The following is a 17,102-nucleotide window of genomic DNA, read 5'->3' as shown; positions in this document are numbered from 1 at the left end:
CGCTTCCTCTCTGCCGCTGGGCGCGAGGCAGCCCAGTCAGGCGTCGTGCCCTCTCCCCTTCAAGGTGACGGCTGCTGTGATCGGGCGCTTTATAAACCTGCCTGTGCATCCCAAAGGAGAAGCACAATTGCAGAGCTGGGTAGACAATGGTGGTCTGTATCTGGTTACCTTGTCTTGTGTGCAGAGAGACGCCCTACTGTACGGGTGTAACCCTGGCATCTTGGCCAAATCTCCCTGTGGCCTTAACCAGTCATGGCCTCCTAATAATCCTCATCTCCGAACTGGCTTCATCGCTGTTCTCCTCCCCACTGAGAGCTGCCGTGTGGGGAGTGTATTGGTGCACTATGGCTGCAGTCGCATCATCCAGGTGGGGCTGCACATTGGTGGTGTTGGAGGGGAGTCCCCATTACCTGTACAAGTGCAAGATATTATTATTATTATTGTGATTATTATTATAGCCCAGCCAGTTTGCATGGCGCTGGTGCCGACACTTGGCCAGTGGTCTTGTAAAGAGTTGTTCCTGCTGCACTCCGACAGGTTCCCTGTGCCGTTGGATTGTGTTTCTGCTGCGAGCACGTCCATCTCTTTCTCGACAGGGCAGTGCTCTGCAGAGGCTGTGGCTCAGGAAAGCCTCGTTACAGTTGGCTTGATTGAGATGTGCGTTTGGCTTAAGAAGCACACAGGCGCCCCCCCCCCCCCGCCTTTTGTTTAAAGCAGTCACGCCAAAAAACGCTCTTGCTGACGCTGAGACAATCCCGCTGTGCGCTGCTCCGCTTGAGTTCACGCTGCTGGCCGCGGGGCAGGCCGGTGATTGTCTGAAGGCATTTCTAATCAGGCGCTGTTGCTCCAGCCTTTTGTTTCTTTGTGAAGCTTCTAATTGCAAATACCTTTCAGCTCCCTGGGGGCCGGGGGTAGCAGTGCCAGACAGACTCTCGGCCTGGATAAAGACCCATTAAATGCAAACTGTTGCCTATTGACAGTGCTCAGATCGCTATCGGGGCTTTGGAGTGTTTAATCGCATTAAGCACCTCGGCTTCTCGCTGATGAAAGGCGGTGGCCGGCCCCTGCCTGCTGACAGCCGGCGTGCTGGCCCAGGAAGATGGAGCCCAGCGCCGGCTGTCACGCCCTCATTCGCTCACGGCACCAGTGCCATGGAAGGGCGAGGAAGTGATCGCACTCGTTCGTTCTGGGCTGAAACCCAGGGAAATGCAGAATTCCTTCACGAGTCAGGTCAGGTTGCCAGACTGGAGTGACTATAATATTCAAGCTTTGATTTTGATGAGAGTGGTCCAGTGATGGCCCTCTGGTTCAGCTCAGCGCCGTATTTTGTCAGTGGGAAGGTAGCTGGGTAAAAAACCAGGCTGCAGAAAAGGGCAGTTGGATTAGGTAAACGTGTGTTAAATTTCTCCCAGGACTTCCTGAGCCCGTTTAAATATATCCCGGACCGAAACGTATGTCAGACAAGCCAAGGTTTCTGTCTTGTGATCTGGTGCAAGTTTGATGTGGGCGTCTGAAATTTCTAAACGACATCAGACCCAGTGAGCCCCAGTCTCGTCTTCGAGCCCCGCAAGGGAAGATGGGACCGGAGGAGATGCGAGGGGGGAGGTGGTTCGAGTGCGGGGCCGAACCGGAGGCCGTTTCTGGAGTGAGCGTTTATCGTTCCGTCGGGACTTTTCGTTCCCCGGGTTTTCAAGCTCGAGCCGAGCCCTTGTAGGACAGGTGTAGGACCCCCTCCTGAGCCCTTGTCATGTCTAGCGGTTACGCCAACCCGATGCCTTTAGGTGGCGAGGTGGCAGGTGGGGCCACAGGCCTGGTTTTGTTAGAGAAGTGGCTCTAAACCAAGAGCAGTGGCTCCTCAAGTCTCCTCCCTCTGAAGGACCGCGACTGTTCGGCAAGGCAAGGGAGGCTGAAATTCCTCGAATTTTGCCCCCATTGCTTTCAGATGTGCGGTACTGATAAACATGAGAAGAAGGGGTGGTGTTCTGGGAATGGCGTTATCGGCTGTTTATCTGAAACAGGGAATGAATGTACTTATTTTTGGCATAAAAAGCAACAAGGATACTGCAGAAGCTCCCAAGTTTTCTTGGGCAGAAGGACCCATGGTGTCTTTGTCCTGCATGCTGATGTCCCCAGACCTAGCTCAGCTGTCTGAAAAGGAAGCGTAATGTAGTAGCTCTGCCTTTCTCATTTCTTTTGTCGCCTTTTGTCATCGGAGACTCCGTTCTTCACAGCATCGCTGCCAGGGAGCGCCAGTCTGGCCCGGATTCTCGTTTGGGGGGGCACTGACGTGCGAGAGGCTGGCACCCCCCGGTACTGACACTTGTCGGCGGGTGCGTTTAGGGCGGGGGTTCGCTTGAGGGGTGGCCACTGCTGCAGGGCGCCCCTTCATCTTACGCAGCCCTGCGTGAGGCAACCCCTCAATCTGAGATGTTGCCTCGCTTTGCTCTTTGCTCACCCGGGGGGGTTTTGAGAAGAGATATTTACAATATGTCTAACTTGTTCTGCTTATTTCATTAGTGTCCCCCCCAAGTTCTAGAGACATTGCACCCTGGTGTTCCACTGAAAGAAGTGTGGAAATGCAGACTCTGTAAATACTCAGATGTTTTTCTTAATGCCCTTTGAATAAATAAATTGATGGCTTAACGGAGGGGTGCAGCAGACTGGTCTTTGGACTGGGCGTGAGTTGACAGTGTCTGCTGCCCTCCTGATCTCCCCTGCGGCTCTCAGTGCCTAATGCCCAGTGTTCCAGCCCTTCCCATAGGGGCCCCTCGCCAGCTTTCCCATCTCTGCTTCCTGCCTCGCTGTGCGCGCCCTTCCCAGCATGCCGCTCTGTTGCCACTCTCTGGGGTAGTAGCTGCAGGGGCCCGGCTCCTGCACAGTTTGGCTTTAAATCCTTTCAGCATAGGAGCACAGGCCTAGTCTTCTCAGAGGACCCGAATCCTGCTGTTATTTAGGTCTCTTTAAGTCCTCAACAGCTGAAGACGTTTGAAAAGTGTTAATTCTAGTCCAATTAAGATAATGATCGGCTCAATTATGTCATGAAGAGCTAGGGAGGAAAGATAACGCACACAGGCTGCGTCCCTGCAGGACTGGAGTTGTTACTGTAAGTCAGTAGAGCATGTTAGCCAATGCTGAAGCTGCCTCAAACAGCAGCTGTCTATAATCTTACAAGAATAACGTTGATTTTGTAGCGCACTTTCCTCTTCCAGAAGCCAGGAGTTTTACCGTTTCCTTCCTGTAACTCCTGTAACTGGTTGGATGCTCTGCACCTAGTTGACTGGCCTTCAGCCCAGCCGTTGTCCCGAGGTCCGCAGGTAGCGGTCAGGCCCTGGCGGGGGGCGAGAGAGGAAGACGAGCAGCACTCCTTCTCTTCCCCTTCATCTGCTCATCCGCTCCTGCAAAGCGCCGACTCTCTCTCCACCCCCCCGTCCAGCAGGAAAGAGCGATATAGCGGCGCTTGGATCTCTTTGTCTCCGAGCGCCCGTTCCTCTGACACTCCTGAGGAGGACAGCGGTTCGCGGAGCTCTCTCGCTCCTCCGAGCCGCGCCGGCCCGGCCTTGATCCACACTTTTTGCACGTTTCCCGTGTTTTTGGTGGGCCCCACCCCCCCCTTCCCAGACTGGTAATAAAAATAATAATATATAATTGTTTAATGACGGTGAGGTCATGGCTGCTCTGCCAGTCCCCCGCGGCAGACTCGCTTTCAGCCTGCGGTCTCTTTAAAGATGTGAAATTACAGGGCCTCTCGCTGGCTGGCTGGAACAGCGATCAAAGGGGGGGCAGGCGGAGGGGCCTGGCGGCCCTTTGAAAAGGGCCCGTCGGGGACCGGCCCGAGCTCCCCTTATCTCCGCCGGCCGTCCCGGAGGGGTCTGGCTGTGGTCGGAGTGTTGTTTACTCTGGCTCTTCAGCGCTTACGGTTGCTGTCCCCCCGAGAGCGTTTGTCATCATGACAAACACGTTTGTCTCCTTCATCCTCCGTCTCAGGCCTTCTTCTTTCATCGGGCCCCTTCGAAAGCGTGGTGATTGAAGGAGGCTGACGCAGGGGAGAGGGCACGGGACCCCCGCTGCGCGGTGTGGTGTGCCTTGTCTAGTTCAGGATCTCAGGGGAGTCTCACCCGGGAAACAATGTGAGGGACACACACAGACAAACACACACACACACTCACACCAGGGCCAATTTTCCCAGAAGCCAGTGAATGCAAGTGTCTCTTTGCATTGTGGGAGGAAACCAGAGCATCCGGAGGAAACCCACGCAAACGGGGGGGAGAACATGCAAACTCAACACAGATAGTGCCCCAAGAACTGACCCCAGGGCTCCAGCGCTGTAAGGCTGCAATGCTAACAACTGCACCAACGTGCTGCTCCCATTTGGTACTTGTTGCTTTGTAATCTCTGTTCCTCTTGACTTCTGGCCTCTGCTCAGGGACTTCCTCCCTGCTGTTAGTCAGGTGCTGTTGAGCAGTCCTCACAGGCTGAGGATCATGGGACGTGATGATCCGGTCTGAAATGGCAATAAAGGAAATGGTTTGTTTGGAAGCATAAAATGAGAGGCTCCAAACAAGGGGGCAGCTTCCACCGGCTGTACTGTAGAGGAATCTTTTCATCTTGAGGCGTTATTGGCCATAATTTCAGTGAGGCAGCATGCAAGAAATGAATACTGTACCAAACGGTCTCCTGTGATCTAACTTTCTTTGCTGACCAGCCAAGTTAATCGTAGTGATTGCTTTCAGTAAACAACCTGAGCGCGTCAGTCTGATCAAGGCAACAGGAAAACAAACCCATTCCTGCCTGGGCCATCAACTATTTCTCTTTTTTTTCCCCAAAGACTTAAAAACAATGTTGAATGTGCACATGTGAAAACCAGAGCCTGTAAATCCACTTCTGAGCATTGTTATCTTTCTTTCTGCAGTTTTGGGGAGCATTTAGCTTTCAGTCTGCTTTAATAGAGCCTACACACTGAAATGCTTATCTCTGATGTAGGAAGTTGGTCGTAAGAAGCCTGAACTCTTTGGCATTGCTCATTCGCTCTCTCTCCCCCCCAAAAAAAAACTATTTTGTTTTTTTTTGCTTTCATTTCTTAATTTACATGTAAGCTTCTTGGCATGCTTAGACTTGTAAAAAATGACCGTTAACATCTCCAGTAAGACCAGCTTCTGAAAAGGGTTTGCTGTAACTGAAATGAAGATCGGCTTATTTCAGCACTAATTCATACCCCACTTCTAGTATTCCAAGCTAAGGATAGTAGTTCTTTTTAACTAGAATGCTTTTTAAAAAGATGTTTCAGCATGAGCTCACGTAAAGGGATATAGACATGGAAAAGGAAATGAGGGGGGAACAATGTCCATATTAAGCCTTTTCACACTTAACTTTAATATGCAATTTATCATATAAGCCAGCACAGGAGGTTACTTACTCGTTTAATTTCTCTGTTGCAGTGTCAGCGTTCTGATTGGGGCTCCCAAAGCCAACACCAGCCAACCGAACATCACCGAGGGCGGGGCTGTTTACTACTGCCCGTGGAGCCTGAGCCAATCGGATTGTAGCAGCATTGGGTTTGACAATGAAGGTAAGTCGACTTGCTCCTGTTTGCTCTAACTGCTACTCTGGGCCTGTTAAAAATTACGCTTATATAGCACTTTTCTGGAAACTTCACTCAAAGCGCTTTACAGGTAATGGGGACTCCCCTCCACCACCACCAATGTGCAGCCTCACCTGGATGATGTGACGGCAGCCATAGTGCGCCAGTACTCTCAGCACACACCAGCTATCAGTGGGGAGGAGAGCAGAGTGATGGAGCCAGTTCATAGATGGGGATTATTAGGAGGCCATGATCGGTATGGGAAATTTGGCCAGGACGCCGGGGTTACACACCCCTACTCTTTTCGAGAAACCCCCTGGGATTTTTAATGACCACAGACAGTCAGGAATTCAGTTTTACATCTCATCCGAAGGAAAACACCTGTTTACAGTATAGTGTCCCAGTCACTATTCTGGGGCATTAGGACCCACATGGACTGCAGGGTGAGCGCCCCCTGCTGGCCCCTCTAACACCTCTTCCAGCAGCGACCTTCCAGGTACTGACCAGGCTCACACCTGCTGAGCTTCAGTGGGCTGCCAGTTGTGAGTTGCAGAGTGATATGGCTGCTGGCTGTTAAGAGCTTCTCCAGTTGCAAAGTATTCTGGCAATGGGAGGCCATTCAACATGTCACGTTCTTCTGTTACATTTCCAGAACTCAATAAGCCCCTGCAAAGTAGTTGGATAAGCTGGGTAGAGTTCTAGTTATTGCTGCTCAATCTGTGTCAGTCAGGTTTTCCTTTTGCATTTTTGAGTTTTACATTATTTCTTGCTGAACATGTTTGTAAGCTTGCATCTTCTAGCAGTTGTTGAATAAGACAGGGCACTTGGCTCGCAGATTTTGAGTGCTAAACTAGGAAAGGCCTTCTTGTTTTCTGATCCCTTTTCAGCTCTTAATTACAGAATTGATCTACTCATGTGCTCAGCGGGACATTGTTAACCCAACTTGTGGAGCTGACGATTTTAAAATAGTTGTTATAAACTATGTGAAACATATTAGGCCCAAGGTGAGGCTGAAGACAGGATTGTGTCCACTTTAGGGTTACAAGGGCGCTGCACAGTACAGTTCAGCATAGGTTTGCAATTAGTTTTATGAAAAAGGCCAATTCTGGAGAACAAACAGGGACACGCAAAAGTGCATTTTTGTGAATTACTCTGCATCTTTACTGCATCAGCTTTTCTACCTTAGACCATCTCTCTCATTTACCATAAATGTGTCTAGGAGGGATCCTTGCATACACTTTAGAACTTCTATAAAGATCTCTGTACGTTTGACAACCGTTACCCCGAAAGAGCAAATTTAAAATGAACCCTTTCATACACCGATCAGATTCGACACCGGAAAGAGCTCGCCTCAAATAAATCTTAAGGAGCACCTTTTCTGCAAAAAAAAAAATACTTCAGAGAAACATCAGTCCCATTGCATAGCAACACCTTCCATTTCAGAATTTATGAGCTGCCAGCTCTTGTACCGATTATACTGATGAAGCATAAAAGCATATTTTAACTCCATGTGTCTGTCTGTGCAAATTTAGTCAGGATTACACGCTCATATGTTCCCAGCCCTGGGTTTCATCTGGTGTGAGAACCTGCAGCTGCTGCTGCCTGAAGTGGCTTCAGCTGTTATGTGTTACACATTTTATTTTAATTATTTTAGCCACAGTAGCTCAAGATGAGCAGCAGCCATTGACTTTCCCAGTTCAGAAGTACATCTGGCCTTCAGGACCCTGCTGTGACTTGTCTGCTGTACTCGAGCAGGATGTGGCTTTTGTGCCAGTTTGTGGCTCTGTCATTTAGCCCAGCGAGGTGTTGCTTCTCCCAAGGAAGCCAGCCTAAAGCCCAGCAGTCCGTACGGCTCCGTATGGGAAAAGACCTGTACAGGCTGTGCTGCAGGCCCCCCACTGCCTCCCTCCTGCTACCGCAACTTCCTGGAGAAACTTCTGCCTCTGGGGAAATGAGTGTGAAGTCGCCAGTGGCCTGGGCTGTGCTGGGGTGAGAGGAGGTGTCGGGCAGGCTGGGGGGCTGGATGCTGACAGTGGTGCTTTGTGAGCTCCAGAGCATGCAAGCTTGCGCTGGATTGCTCAGGAATGTCAGTGTGCAGGCCGGGAGAGCAGGGGGAGTCGTGGCTATCCCCAGCTGTATACACTTGCCTGCGTGGTAATATGATGGAAAATATTCTGGTAATAAGCAGGAAGAGAAAGACAGCAGGTCAAAACCTGCAGTCTTGTGCCAGGAGAGGATGTGATTTTTTTCTGTGTTTTGGTCAGATCTCTTGGGTGGGCTTGATTCGTTCTACGCTATCCTCAACAGTGGTTGGGATGCTAAACTGAAGAGGTCAGCCGGGGTCAGAGGGCCCTGTGGGACGCTGGCTGATAGGATGTGGGGGATGGTGGGCATGGGTCTTTCACCAACCGCACTTCTAACAACCCCAGTGAACTTCGGGGTTATCAGTTGAGAAATGTATGGTTAGCTGGTGGGTGCTGTGCCTCCTCACAACGTGCAGGCTTGTTTTATCTTTACAAAGATACAGATATAGCTGCAGCATGAAACGGAAGACACAGCTCATTATTTCTCAAGACACGTACATTCTGGTTCATCCCATTGCAACTGGTGTTCGCGATCTGTTGCAATAAAATCTCGCGGGGCTCCGGGGTTTGACTTCAAAGAGCATTAGAAGTCATAACGGATTCGCCCTGTGATGTTCGGTTTATGGTCTTAGAAAGTCCAGGGTCCAGTTTTTAAAAGGTGCACGTGGAATTGGCGCACGTGTGTTCTATAGTGACGTTTCTAAGCATGCATGATAAACGTAACAAGCTATGCCTTCACGGCTTATGTGAAAATCATCTTTTGTTAAGGCCAGGCGGTCGAAAGATGACCCGAAAGAAGTGAAGGACAGGCGCTTGCAGGTTTTGCCGCTTTGTTGCGAAGCAAAGGGGAAGCAGGGGCGTGTCCTTTTGAACCCTCAACACAGAGGAGTTTTGAAAAGGCCAAGAAGAAGTTGCTTCTCTGCTGGACAGTGAAGAGAGCCAAACACCCACATGGTTTGAAACTTACTACATGCGTCCCATCCCAGCAGAGATCTGGAAAAGAAGAAGTTCCAATATTTTAGGCGGGTAGCTGCGCCGCGTAGGCTGCAAAGGAACAAGTTCTAGGTTTATTCCATGCTGAAGAGAGAAAACGCCACAAACGCTTTACAGTGGTTTGCAAAAAAAAAAGTGGAGGCACATTCTTGCTTGGCAGCTACAACTGGGAAGAACAGGCGATCACACATGGAAGAAACATGTTTTCAGGTGTGTAGAGCAGAGAGACAGAGGATCTGAAAGAAAGGTGAGAATTGAAAAGGGGAAAGAGGACAGGCAGCCGGGAATGTATGAGTGACAGATGTCAGCCCACACGCGGATACAGATCCACACTCTAACCTCATGATCAGCTTTTAAACCAACGCGATTCTTTAATTTTTTTGGTTTTCCAACTTTGTCCTTATGGCCTGCAAGGTTTTGCACACCCCTGTCTTTCCAATCCCAGTTCCCGGCATGTGTGTGTGTTTGCAGCAGATGCTGAAAGAGGTGTTACTGTCCCCCAGACTCCCAGCTGTGCTTAAAGAAAAGGTTTTGCTGATCAGTAACGCCTACGGCAGCCAGACAGCGGTTTCCTGGCCCGTTACGTTGATTGCAATGCAGTTTTTTTTTTCTTTTTGTGTTGGAAAATGGCCTTTTGTTTTTCCTCCCCGGCTCCAAAGGGAGGCTATCCAGCATGCCCCTGCGGAGCTTGGCTCCATCATGCTACTTTAATTAACTCCTTAATTAAGGCCGCTCGTCAAGGGCATCTTGCGGGATGAGATTCCCTGCTGCTCCCCTATCATCAGATTAAGCAGCAACAGATAATCCAAAGGCGACCAAAATAAAATGCCACTGGAAGAAAGGAGTTCTGCCTTTTTAAAACAAAACGCTGCCTTTCTGGCCTTTCCGATCCCGCCCCTTCTCACCCCAGGCCAGTCTCCCCAGGGCAGCCTTGTGATGAGTGCATTTAGCCATTTGTTACCCCCACCCCCGACCTAGACTAACAGACCTCTTTTCATGTAGTTCAAAGAACATTGTCTGCAGACACACTCCAGGCCTGCAGCACCAGAGAGGCAGGGTAGCAGTCGGCCACTGCCAGGCAAGAGTTTTCCTTATTCATTAAGGGTCTCTGAAAAGCAAGTGAGAGGGAGATGACGCAAGTAACATCCAGAGCAAAAACAAGGCCTTTATCTCCCACCTTGGCCCTTTGTTTAAGTAGGAGCAGAAGGACAATATTAGGCCGCCATTCGGCCCATCTTGTTCATTTGGTTGCTCCTTACAGGCCCAAGGATCTCGTCCTGTTTTGTAAGGGTCACAGGGAATCAGCATGAAGAAACATGCCTGGGCAGCTTGTTCCAGGCACCCACCACTCTTTGTGTACAGGGCACCAATGACCAGGGGGCCCAGGTGGTTGCCTGAAATTTCAGGGGTCAAAAGTCAAGACTCAAGCCAAAAACCACTCTGCTGGTGTGGCCAAGGTAATACGAACTTTGTCGGAGCTTTTCTGCAAACTGTAGAAGGCTCCAGACTCAGACGTGTTCTTGTCAGCCGAGAGTGACCTGAAGGCTTCTGTTGCTCAGGGTGTGGATCCTTGCTCTAAACTGTAGTTCCCAGAACTGTCGTGCTTCATTCAGAGACACTTTCCGAAGTCTAACCAGCATGGCTCCGATTGAGCGCTTCTGAACAGCTCTGCGGATTGGCTTTGAGCAGCTCTCGCAGGAGAAATAAATTCAAGAGGTCTCTGGCAGGGATGATTGGGGCTTTGGTGCTGCGATATTATAGATCTTCTGTAATGTAATTAAAGGACTTAATTCCCCTCCTCTCTTAGCAGGCTGCTCGGAATCAAAGGGCTAGATGGATCGGGAGCGTGCTGTGTTAAAGTGATTGATAGGTGCTGCGCAGGAGCTGTGCCAGGTCTTCGTGTTTTTCTTGGACAGCGTTTTGTTTTAAAAAAACAAATTGGGAACGCGATTCTCTTCCTTGGGAAAGAACGGACCAGGCTGCACTCGTTATTCCTGCATCAGGAAAGGCTGATGTAATAGTCTGTCTACTCCACTGACATTTCTTCATCGCTGAGAAGGCATTTGGTGTGACACTTCACACACCAAAGAAAACTCTTGTTTCTCGTGCTCGTGTGGAATCAGTCTGTGATGATGGTGGCTTGCTCATCTGTCACCCCCTCCACTCCCAAGGTGCAGCTGGATGTCACACTATCCAGGTCCCTACAGGTCTATGTCACCCTGTAACGGGCTCGAAATGAACTTGGAATGTTACTTGGAATTATTCCCCTTCTGTGTTTTTGTTACACAAACCTGAAAGTGATACTTATCTTCTTATGTTAGGTTTTCTAGTGCTGGCATTTAATAAGCTTTTTTGTGTTTTCACTAAGGCAGGTGTAGTTACTGTGCTACACGTAAGGTCAGGATGTGACAGGAAGTTCTGTGGGGACAATGTATAAGTGTTACACCACCTTTACTTTCCTTCACTGAAAGATTCTCCCGGCTTTTCTGTCACCTCTGTTTTGCTGCTCCTGGAGAAGTCCAGATCAAGCTTTGTAATAATAATAATAATAAACTTTATTTTATATAGCGCCTTTAAAGGTGGCTTCTCAAAGCGCTTTACAGGATGACAATAACAATAAATAAGAAGACTACAACAATAAATAAGAAAATTTCACAAGACAGGACACAATTATGATAACAACAATACAACAATAACAATAGAGGAGACCGTGGAAGATGGTATTAAGAAGAGCAGAGGGGTGAAGAATGGAACCAGTTAAGTAAAGGCTTTTCTGAAAAGGAGGGTTTTGAGTCTGGATTTGAAGGAGTTTAGAGAAGGTGACTCTCTAATATCCTTGGGCAAAGAGTTCCAGAGCTTGGGGGCATAGCAGGAGAAGGCCCTGTCGCCCATACAATGTAGACGGGCTTGGGGGACAGTAAGGAGGGCAGAATTTGAAGAGCGGAGGTTGCGAGGTGGGGAGTAGGGCGATAAAAGTTCAGACAGGTATTGAGGTGCCAGGCCATGTAAAGCCTTGTAGGTGAGCATGAGGATTTTAAAGTCTACGCGGAATTTGACCGGAAGCCAGTGCAAGGACTCCAGGATAGGAGTAATGTGAACACTTGCACTAGACCTGGTCAGGATTCTGGCTGCTGAATTTTGGACATACTGCAGCTTGTTCAGAGTAGATTTAGATACCCTAGGGAGCAGAGCATTGCAGTAGTCAATTCGAGAGAATACAAATATGTTGATTAGCTTTTCAGCCACAGTTAATGATAGCATAGGGCGTAGTCTTGCGATATTTCTAAGGTGAAAAAAAGATGTTTTGACAGTATGTACATGTGGGTCGAATGTTAAGCCAGAATCGAATATAACCCCAAGGTTTTTCAATTTTGATTGGAGCTCAAGTACAGAGCCATCTACAGACAGGGTTACAGGACTGGCTTTACGAAGTTGATGGGGGGTACTAATAAGCATGACTTCAGTCTTGTCACAGTTTAGATGAAGGAAGTTTTGAGTCATCCAAATTTTTATGTCAGAGATGCAATTAGATAGAATAGAGACAGCCACATCAGTGTCGGGTTTGGTATGGATGTATATTTGAGTATCGTCAGCGTAAAAATGAAAGCTGAGGCCATGTGATCTTAAAAGCTGACCAAGTGGGAACATGTAAATGCTGAAGAGCAAGGGGCCCAGTATTGAGCCCTGAGGGACACCAGACTTGACAAGACCAATTTCAGACCTGTACCCATTGAGAGAGACAAAGTGACAGCGATCAGTGAGGTAAGACTTAAACCATTTGAGGGCAGTGTCGGAGACTCCAAACACAGTCTCGAGACGAGAAAGCAAGATGTTATGGTCAACAGTGTCAAAGGCAGCACTGAGATCAAGAAGGATGAGTATGGAAAGAGAACCAGAATCAGAAGCTATTAGGAGATCGTTGGTGACTTTGACTAGGGCGGTTTCTGTGCTGTGAAGTTGACGGAAGCCAGATTGGAGGGGTTCGAAAAGGTTGTTTGTCATGAGGTGGTTATGTAACTGGAGTGTGACAGCATGTTCTAGAATTTTAGAGAGAAAGGGTAAGTTGGAGATGGGGCGAAAGTTTGTACATCACGTAAAGCTTTTTTTGTCACAATTGGGTATGAGAAATGAAAAGGAACAAAATGATCATTAACGGAGAATCATATTAGGCCAGAATAATAGGACGTTCAGCTGCCGAAGGACAGACTATGGAGCGAAGGCAAAGGAAAGGGAAACGCAACCTTGCCAGATTGAAATGTGCAGTCTTAAATATATTATTGTGCGATACAATGCAGAGCATGCTCAAATATCAGCCTTCGTTCTGCATGAGAGACCAGTAACAATGGCAGGGAGATGGGAGCAGAGCAGTAGGTGGGGTATACAGAATTGGTAAGAGAAAGGATTTTAACTCTTTCTTTGGTCTTTGGTGAGAGGGGGTGGAAGGGTGCTCATTTCAATACAATAGGGCTTTGAAGTTTATTGATAAGGAAAATTTGAAAGGTCAGTTCAGCCCCCTGTGCGACCTGCTGGGTTCCTATCCGGTTACCTGGAAACAGATGTGGGCTGGCTTCTCTGGGCCAGGTGGCGAAACAGGTTCAGGGTCAGGAAGGGTCACGTTCTGGTGCGTTTCCACTCTTCCAGGTGGGACTAGGAGCGGAGGGGCTAAACGGGCACCTTTGACGTTCAAACCCCGCCATTCCGTCTTTCCGCAGGAGACCGCTACTACACCATTAACGACACCAGCGAGCGAGTGGAGTTCAAATCCCACCAGTGGTTTGGAGCGACAGTGCGTTCCCACGAGAACACCATCCTGGTAAGGTCACTGGATCACTGGACGTCACTCTGGGGTCGTGTGCTTGCTGGGAGAATATCGGAGTGGGGAGGAAGGGGCCAGGGGCCGGGTGCTGGAGGCTGGAGAACAGGGGTCTTGATGCAGGTGGACCTGAAGCATGTATTCCCAGCTTCAGTCCTTGTGGGGGGGGTAAATGAATCTGTGTGACCAGGCTTGAGACCCTCTCTTCGTGTTGCAGGCCTGCGCGCCGCGGTACTATTGGAGGACCACAAACGAAGAGGCGGGCTCAGACGCCACGGGCACCTGCTACCTGTCAGTCAACAACTTCACCAAGTTTGTGGAGTACGCCCCCTGTCGCTCGGGTAGGTACTACGCCTGGAGTGGGAATGTGGCCAGTCCATAGGATGTGTGGGGGAAAAAAATTACCACATGGCTGAAGCTTTTATCCCAGGAGTCCTACAGAGGGCTACAGCTATCGAAGTGTCCTCTTGCGCAAACAAGGAAAAGTTGCGTAAGACGTTGCGTTTCTGAAAATTGCAGAATTGTGATAAACTATATGGCATTTTTTTAAAAATGTCCCATATTGTAAGATGTAAGGAAGAACTACAGTAAATGGAGTCTAAAATGCCATACCATGTGATACTGATGTGACATAGGAGAAAACAGTAGCTTCCACCAGAGCTAAAGAGCTGGGACTTGTAAGCGAACACATGCTGAAGAATAACATCTTTGTTCTTTCCCCGGTCAGAGAGGAACGGCCCTTCTGGACAAGGATACTGCCAGGGCGGGTTCAGTGCTGATTTTACCAAGGTATAGTAGATCAATAGGCAGGCGGGAGTCATCGATTGGCCCCATCTTGTCACTGTGATTACTAGTAACTAGTGATGAAGGAGGATCTTCTGCTTGAAACCTGCATGGTTATACTGGCGCAGCACTAAAACATGAGTTATATTTAACCTCAGTAGGCTAAAAATATAATTAGTGTTCTTTAGTTTTTAAACATTGGACAGATTATTTTGGTGATTGTTCTTTGTCATGTTATAAAACTGCACTGGGTGCTCACTGTTTGGTTATTTGATTGGAATTAAAGTTGGCCAAGTGAGTTGATCAAGAATATGTTTACTCACAGGTTAATCTGGATTTTTAGCTATTGAAAATGTCAAGTAATTATGAACTGTGATTGAGTTGCTGAAGAATTTTGTGGGCGTATTTTTCGCTGACAGCATGGCTTTGCAGCTGTACCACTTAATGTATTTGCCCATACAATAGCGACTGGGACCTCACAGCTGGATCGCTGTCAGACTGCATCGTCTGACATATTGATGTGTCATCCGAACCAGTATAATGCAAATTAAAGGACTAAGCTGGCTGAAAGCAAAAGCCCAGAGAGTGTGTCTGTAAGTGACAGCTTGTTTGGATTCCTGTAGGTCTTTCTTCCAGGAGCTGTTGACACAGTCCTGGCACGGAGGCCAAGGCTGTGGTATACTAACGTCAGGTCTGTCTTGTGTTTCAGAATGGCAGAGTTGTTGTGGGGGGACCTGGCAGCTTCTTTTGGCAAGGTATGTGCATTCACAGTGGAAGACCAGCAGGGGGCGGAGTGGAGTGGGGAAGACTTGACTGAGTCTGCATTGCTCAGTCTAGGATGCTGCCCAGATGCTTTTGGCATTGGATACAGATACAGGAAAATCGGACATTAAGATTTTTTTAAAGTAAAAAACATCATTTTAAAATAGTTCAGGTGGGTAGCTGCGTCAGCGTGCGTAGTCTGCAAAGGAACAAGTAATAGGTTTATTCCCTACTGAAAAGAGAAGAGGTTAAGGTTATTAAATGAGAATGCATTGAGTGTAAGAACCAGTTCCGTAAGATGCTCTAGAGTGTGGGCGGGTGATTTTAAAATGTTATTGTTCTTTAATGCCAGCAAGCAAGAGCCATTCATCAAACCCATATAGGCCCATACAGGAAGAGGGTCAGATGAAGTAATGGGACTCATTAGGGATGAGCTTCTGTCCCACTGCCATACGAACTTTGAACTCACCCCCTGCAGCTATGTAACCCCCCACGAGCATATCTCTTACAATTCTGATTGCCAAATGTAAGGTTAATGTTTACTTATACATGTGGTAATGTTTGCGCTTTGCTTGTCTTTTCATTTCAGTTTTGTTTTAATTGTATGCGTCGTATTCCTGCTCCATCCTTCCTTTATGATGTAAAAATCCATATTCTCTTGCTGTACGGAAAGCAAATGCTGTGAGGCAATAAAGATTTCTACGAACACTAGAGAGCAGTGGGGTACTCGAGTGACCAGAGTTAAGGGAAAGATGGACCATTTTAGGTTGAAGGTTAACAGTGTGTCCTCGGGGACACAGTCCAGAATATCTTTGTAAACTGTGACAATGTCTCCCCCACAAAGGTCAGCTGGTCTCTGCCACCAAGGAGAACATTGTGAAGGACTACTACACCGGCTACTTCAAGCTGTCCGTGAGGGGGCAGGTCCAGACAGCCCAGGCGCAGCCCTCCTATGACGACAGTTACCTTGGTAACACTCTCTGCGGCTCTGGTGGCAATTGCCCGCCCGTGCCCAGCCGACACCGCGGAGCTGCGTGAAATCACTGTTTAATAAGCAGGATAGCGTGTCGGAGCGACACTGCCCTAGGAGTACAGTACTTGTGGAAGGAAACCTTGATTTGACTGGTGTGAGATGTGCATGTGCTATATTAGAAACCATCTTTTCTCCCAGTCTCTGAACTGGAACACCTCCTCGCTGCTAGGCAGACACAGCCTCCCTCTATTTTTATTTTTTTTCTAGAGCCTTCTGTTTTAGAGCCACTCCAGAAAGACTAATACCGGTTTCGTGCAGCCGTACGGAGTCTCCAGCCCCCGATCCTAATCGCCATCACAGTTATTTTTCAAAGCAGAATCAGCCCTCAGGTTTTCTGGAGTGCTGTAGTGGCTGTTCTTGTTCTATGCAATTCAAGGAGAAAAGCCCATCTCAGGAAGCAATTACCCTAAAGCAATTGTTTTTCTCTGTAAGGGACAGCAGGCATCTTTGGGTGGGGGCGGGGGTAAAGAGGTGGGGAATAGAGCAGTAATCGGTGTTGACGCTGGGCACCAGGTCTTTGTTTTAGCCCCCTGTGTAATTCGACGAGCTGGAGTAATGAGGTCTCTGCCACGTTGTGTGATGGGTTTTTCTTGTGTCCAGGTTACTCTCTGGCGGTGGGGGAGTTCAGCGGGGATCTGGATGAAGGTGAGCTGGATGGAAATTGTTGCGGCGGCTTTCTAATTTCAGCCGTTTTATTTCTAACATCTGCCTCTGCTACTTCAGAAAGCGCAACAGAGGCGTGAGTTTCAGTGGAAGCCGAGATCTTTGGTTGATTGGTGCTTGCGAAAAAGCACACTTCCTCAAAATGATAAGCATCATAGCTATATCTCCCCCCCTGTAGATGTGCCATGCGTAGGTTTTAGGCAGCACAACTCTTCAGTAGTTCAAGTAGGGAGCTGTGTCAGCATGCGTAGGCTGCAAAAGAACAAGTAAAGGTTTGTGCCATGCTGAAAAGAGAAGAGACAACGTTTCAGCTGTGGTGCCTTCTTTGGGTGTCGGAAGAAGGTGTCACAGGAGAAGCTCCACAGCCAAAACATTTTCTTTCCAACTCTTTAA

At 48.5% G+C, this 17,102-nt stretch overlaps 1 protein-coding gene across 1 annotated transcript in view; it reads left to right on the top strand.

The window, feature by feature from the left end:
* Positions 1 to 17,102, top strand: part of itga5 (integrin, alpha 5 (fibronectin receptor, alpha polypeptide)) — a 70,312-nt gene that overhangs the window by 17,232 nt on the left and 35,978 nt on the right. Inside the window, exons 2-8 of the mRNA XM_088634147.1 lie at positions 5,436 to 5,566; positions 13,368 to 13,468; positions 13,686 to 13,809; positions 14,196 to 14,257; positions 14,961 to 15,006; positions 15,858 to 15,983; positions 16,647 to 16,691. Coding sequence (XP_088490273.1) covers positions 5,436 to 5,566; positions 13,368 to 13,468; positions 13,686 to 13,809; positions 14,196 to 14,257; positions 14,961 to 15,006; positions 15,858 to 15,983; positions 16,647 to 16,691 — 635 coding nt within the window. The remainder of the gene's footprint in view (positions 1 to 5,435; positions 5,567 to 13,367; positions 13,469 to 13,685; positions 13,810 to 14,195; positions 14,258 to 14,960; positions 15,007 to 15,857; positions 15,984 to 16,646; positions 16,692 to 17,102) is intronic.

This window comes from Lepisosteus platostomus, chromosome 1 (assembly GCF_059453375.1).
Source record: "Lepisosteus platostomus isolate fLepPlt1 chromosome 1, fLepPlt1.hap1, whole genome shotgun sequence".
Lineage (NCBI taxonomy): Eukaryota > Metazoa > Chordata > Actinopteri > Semionotiformes > Lepisosteidae > Lepisosteus > Lepisosteus platostomus.
Note: the sequence above shows the minus strand (reverse complement) of the source record. Positions and strands in the feature narration are given on the sequence as shown.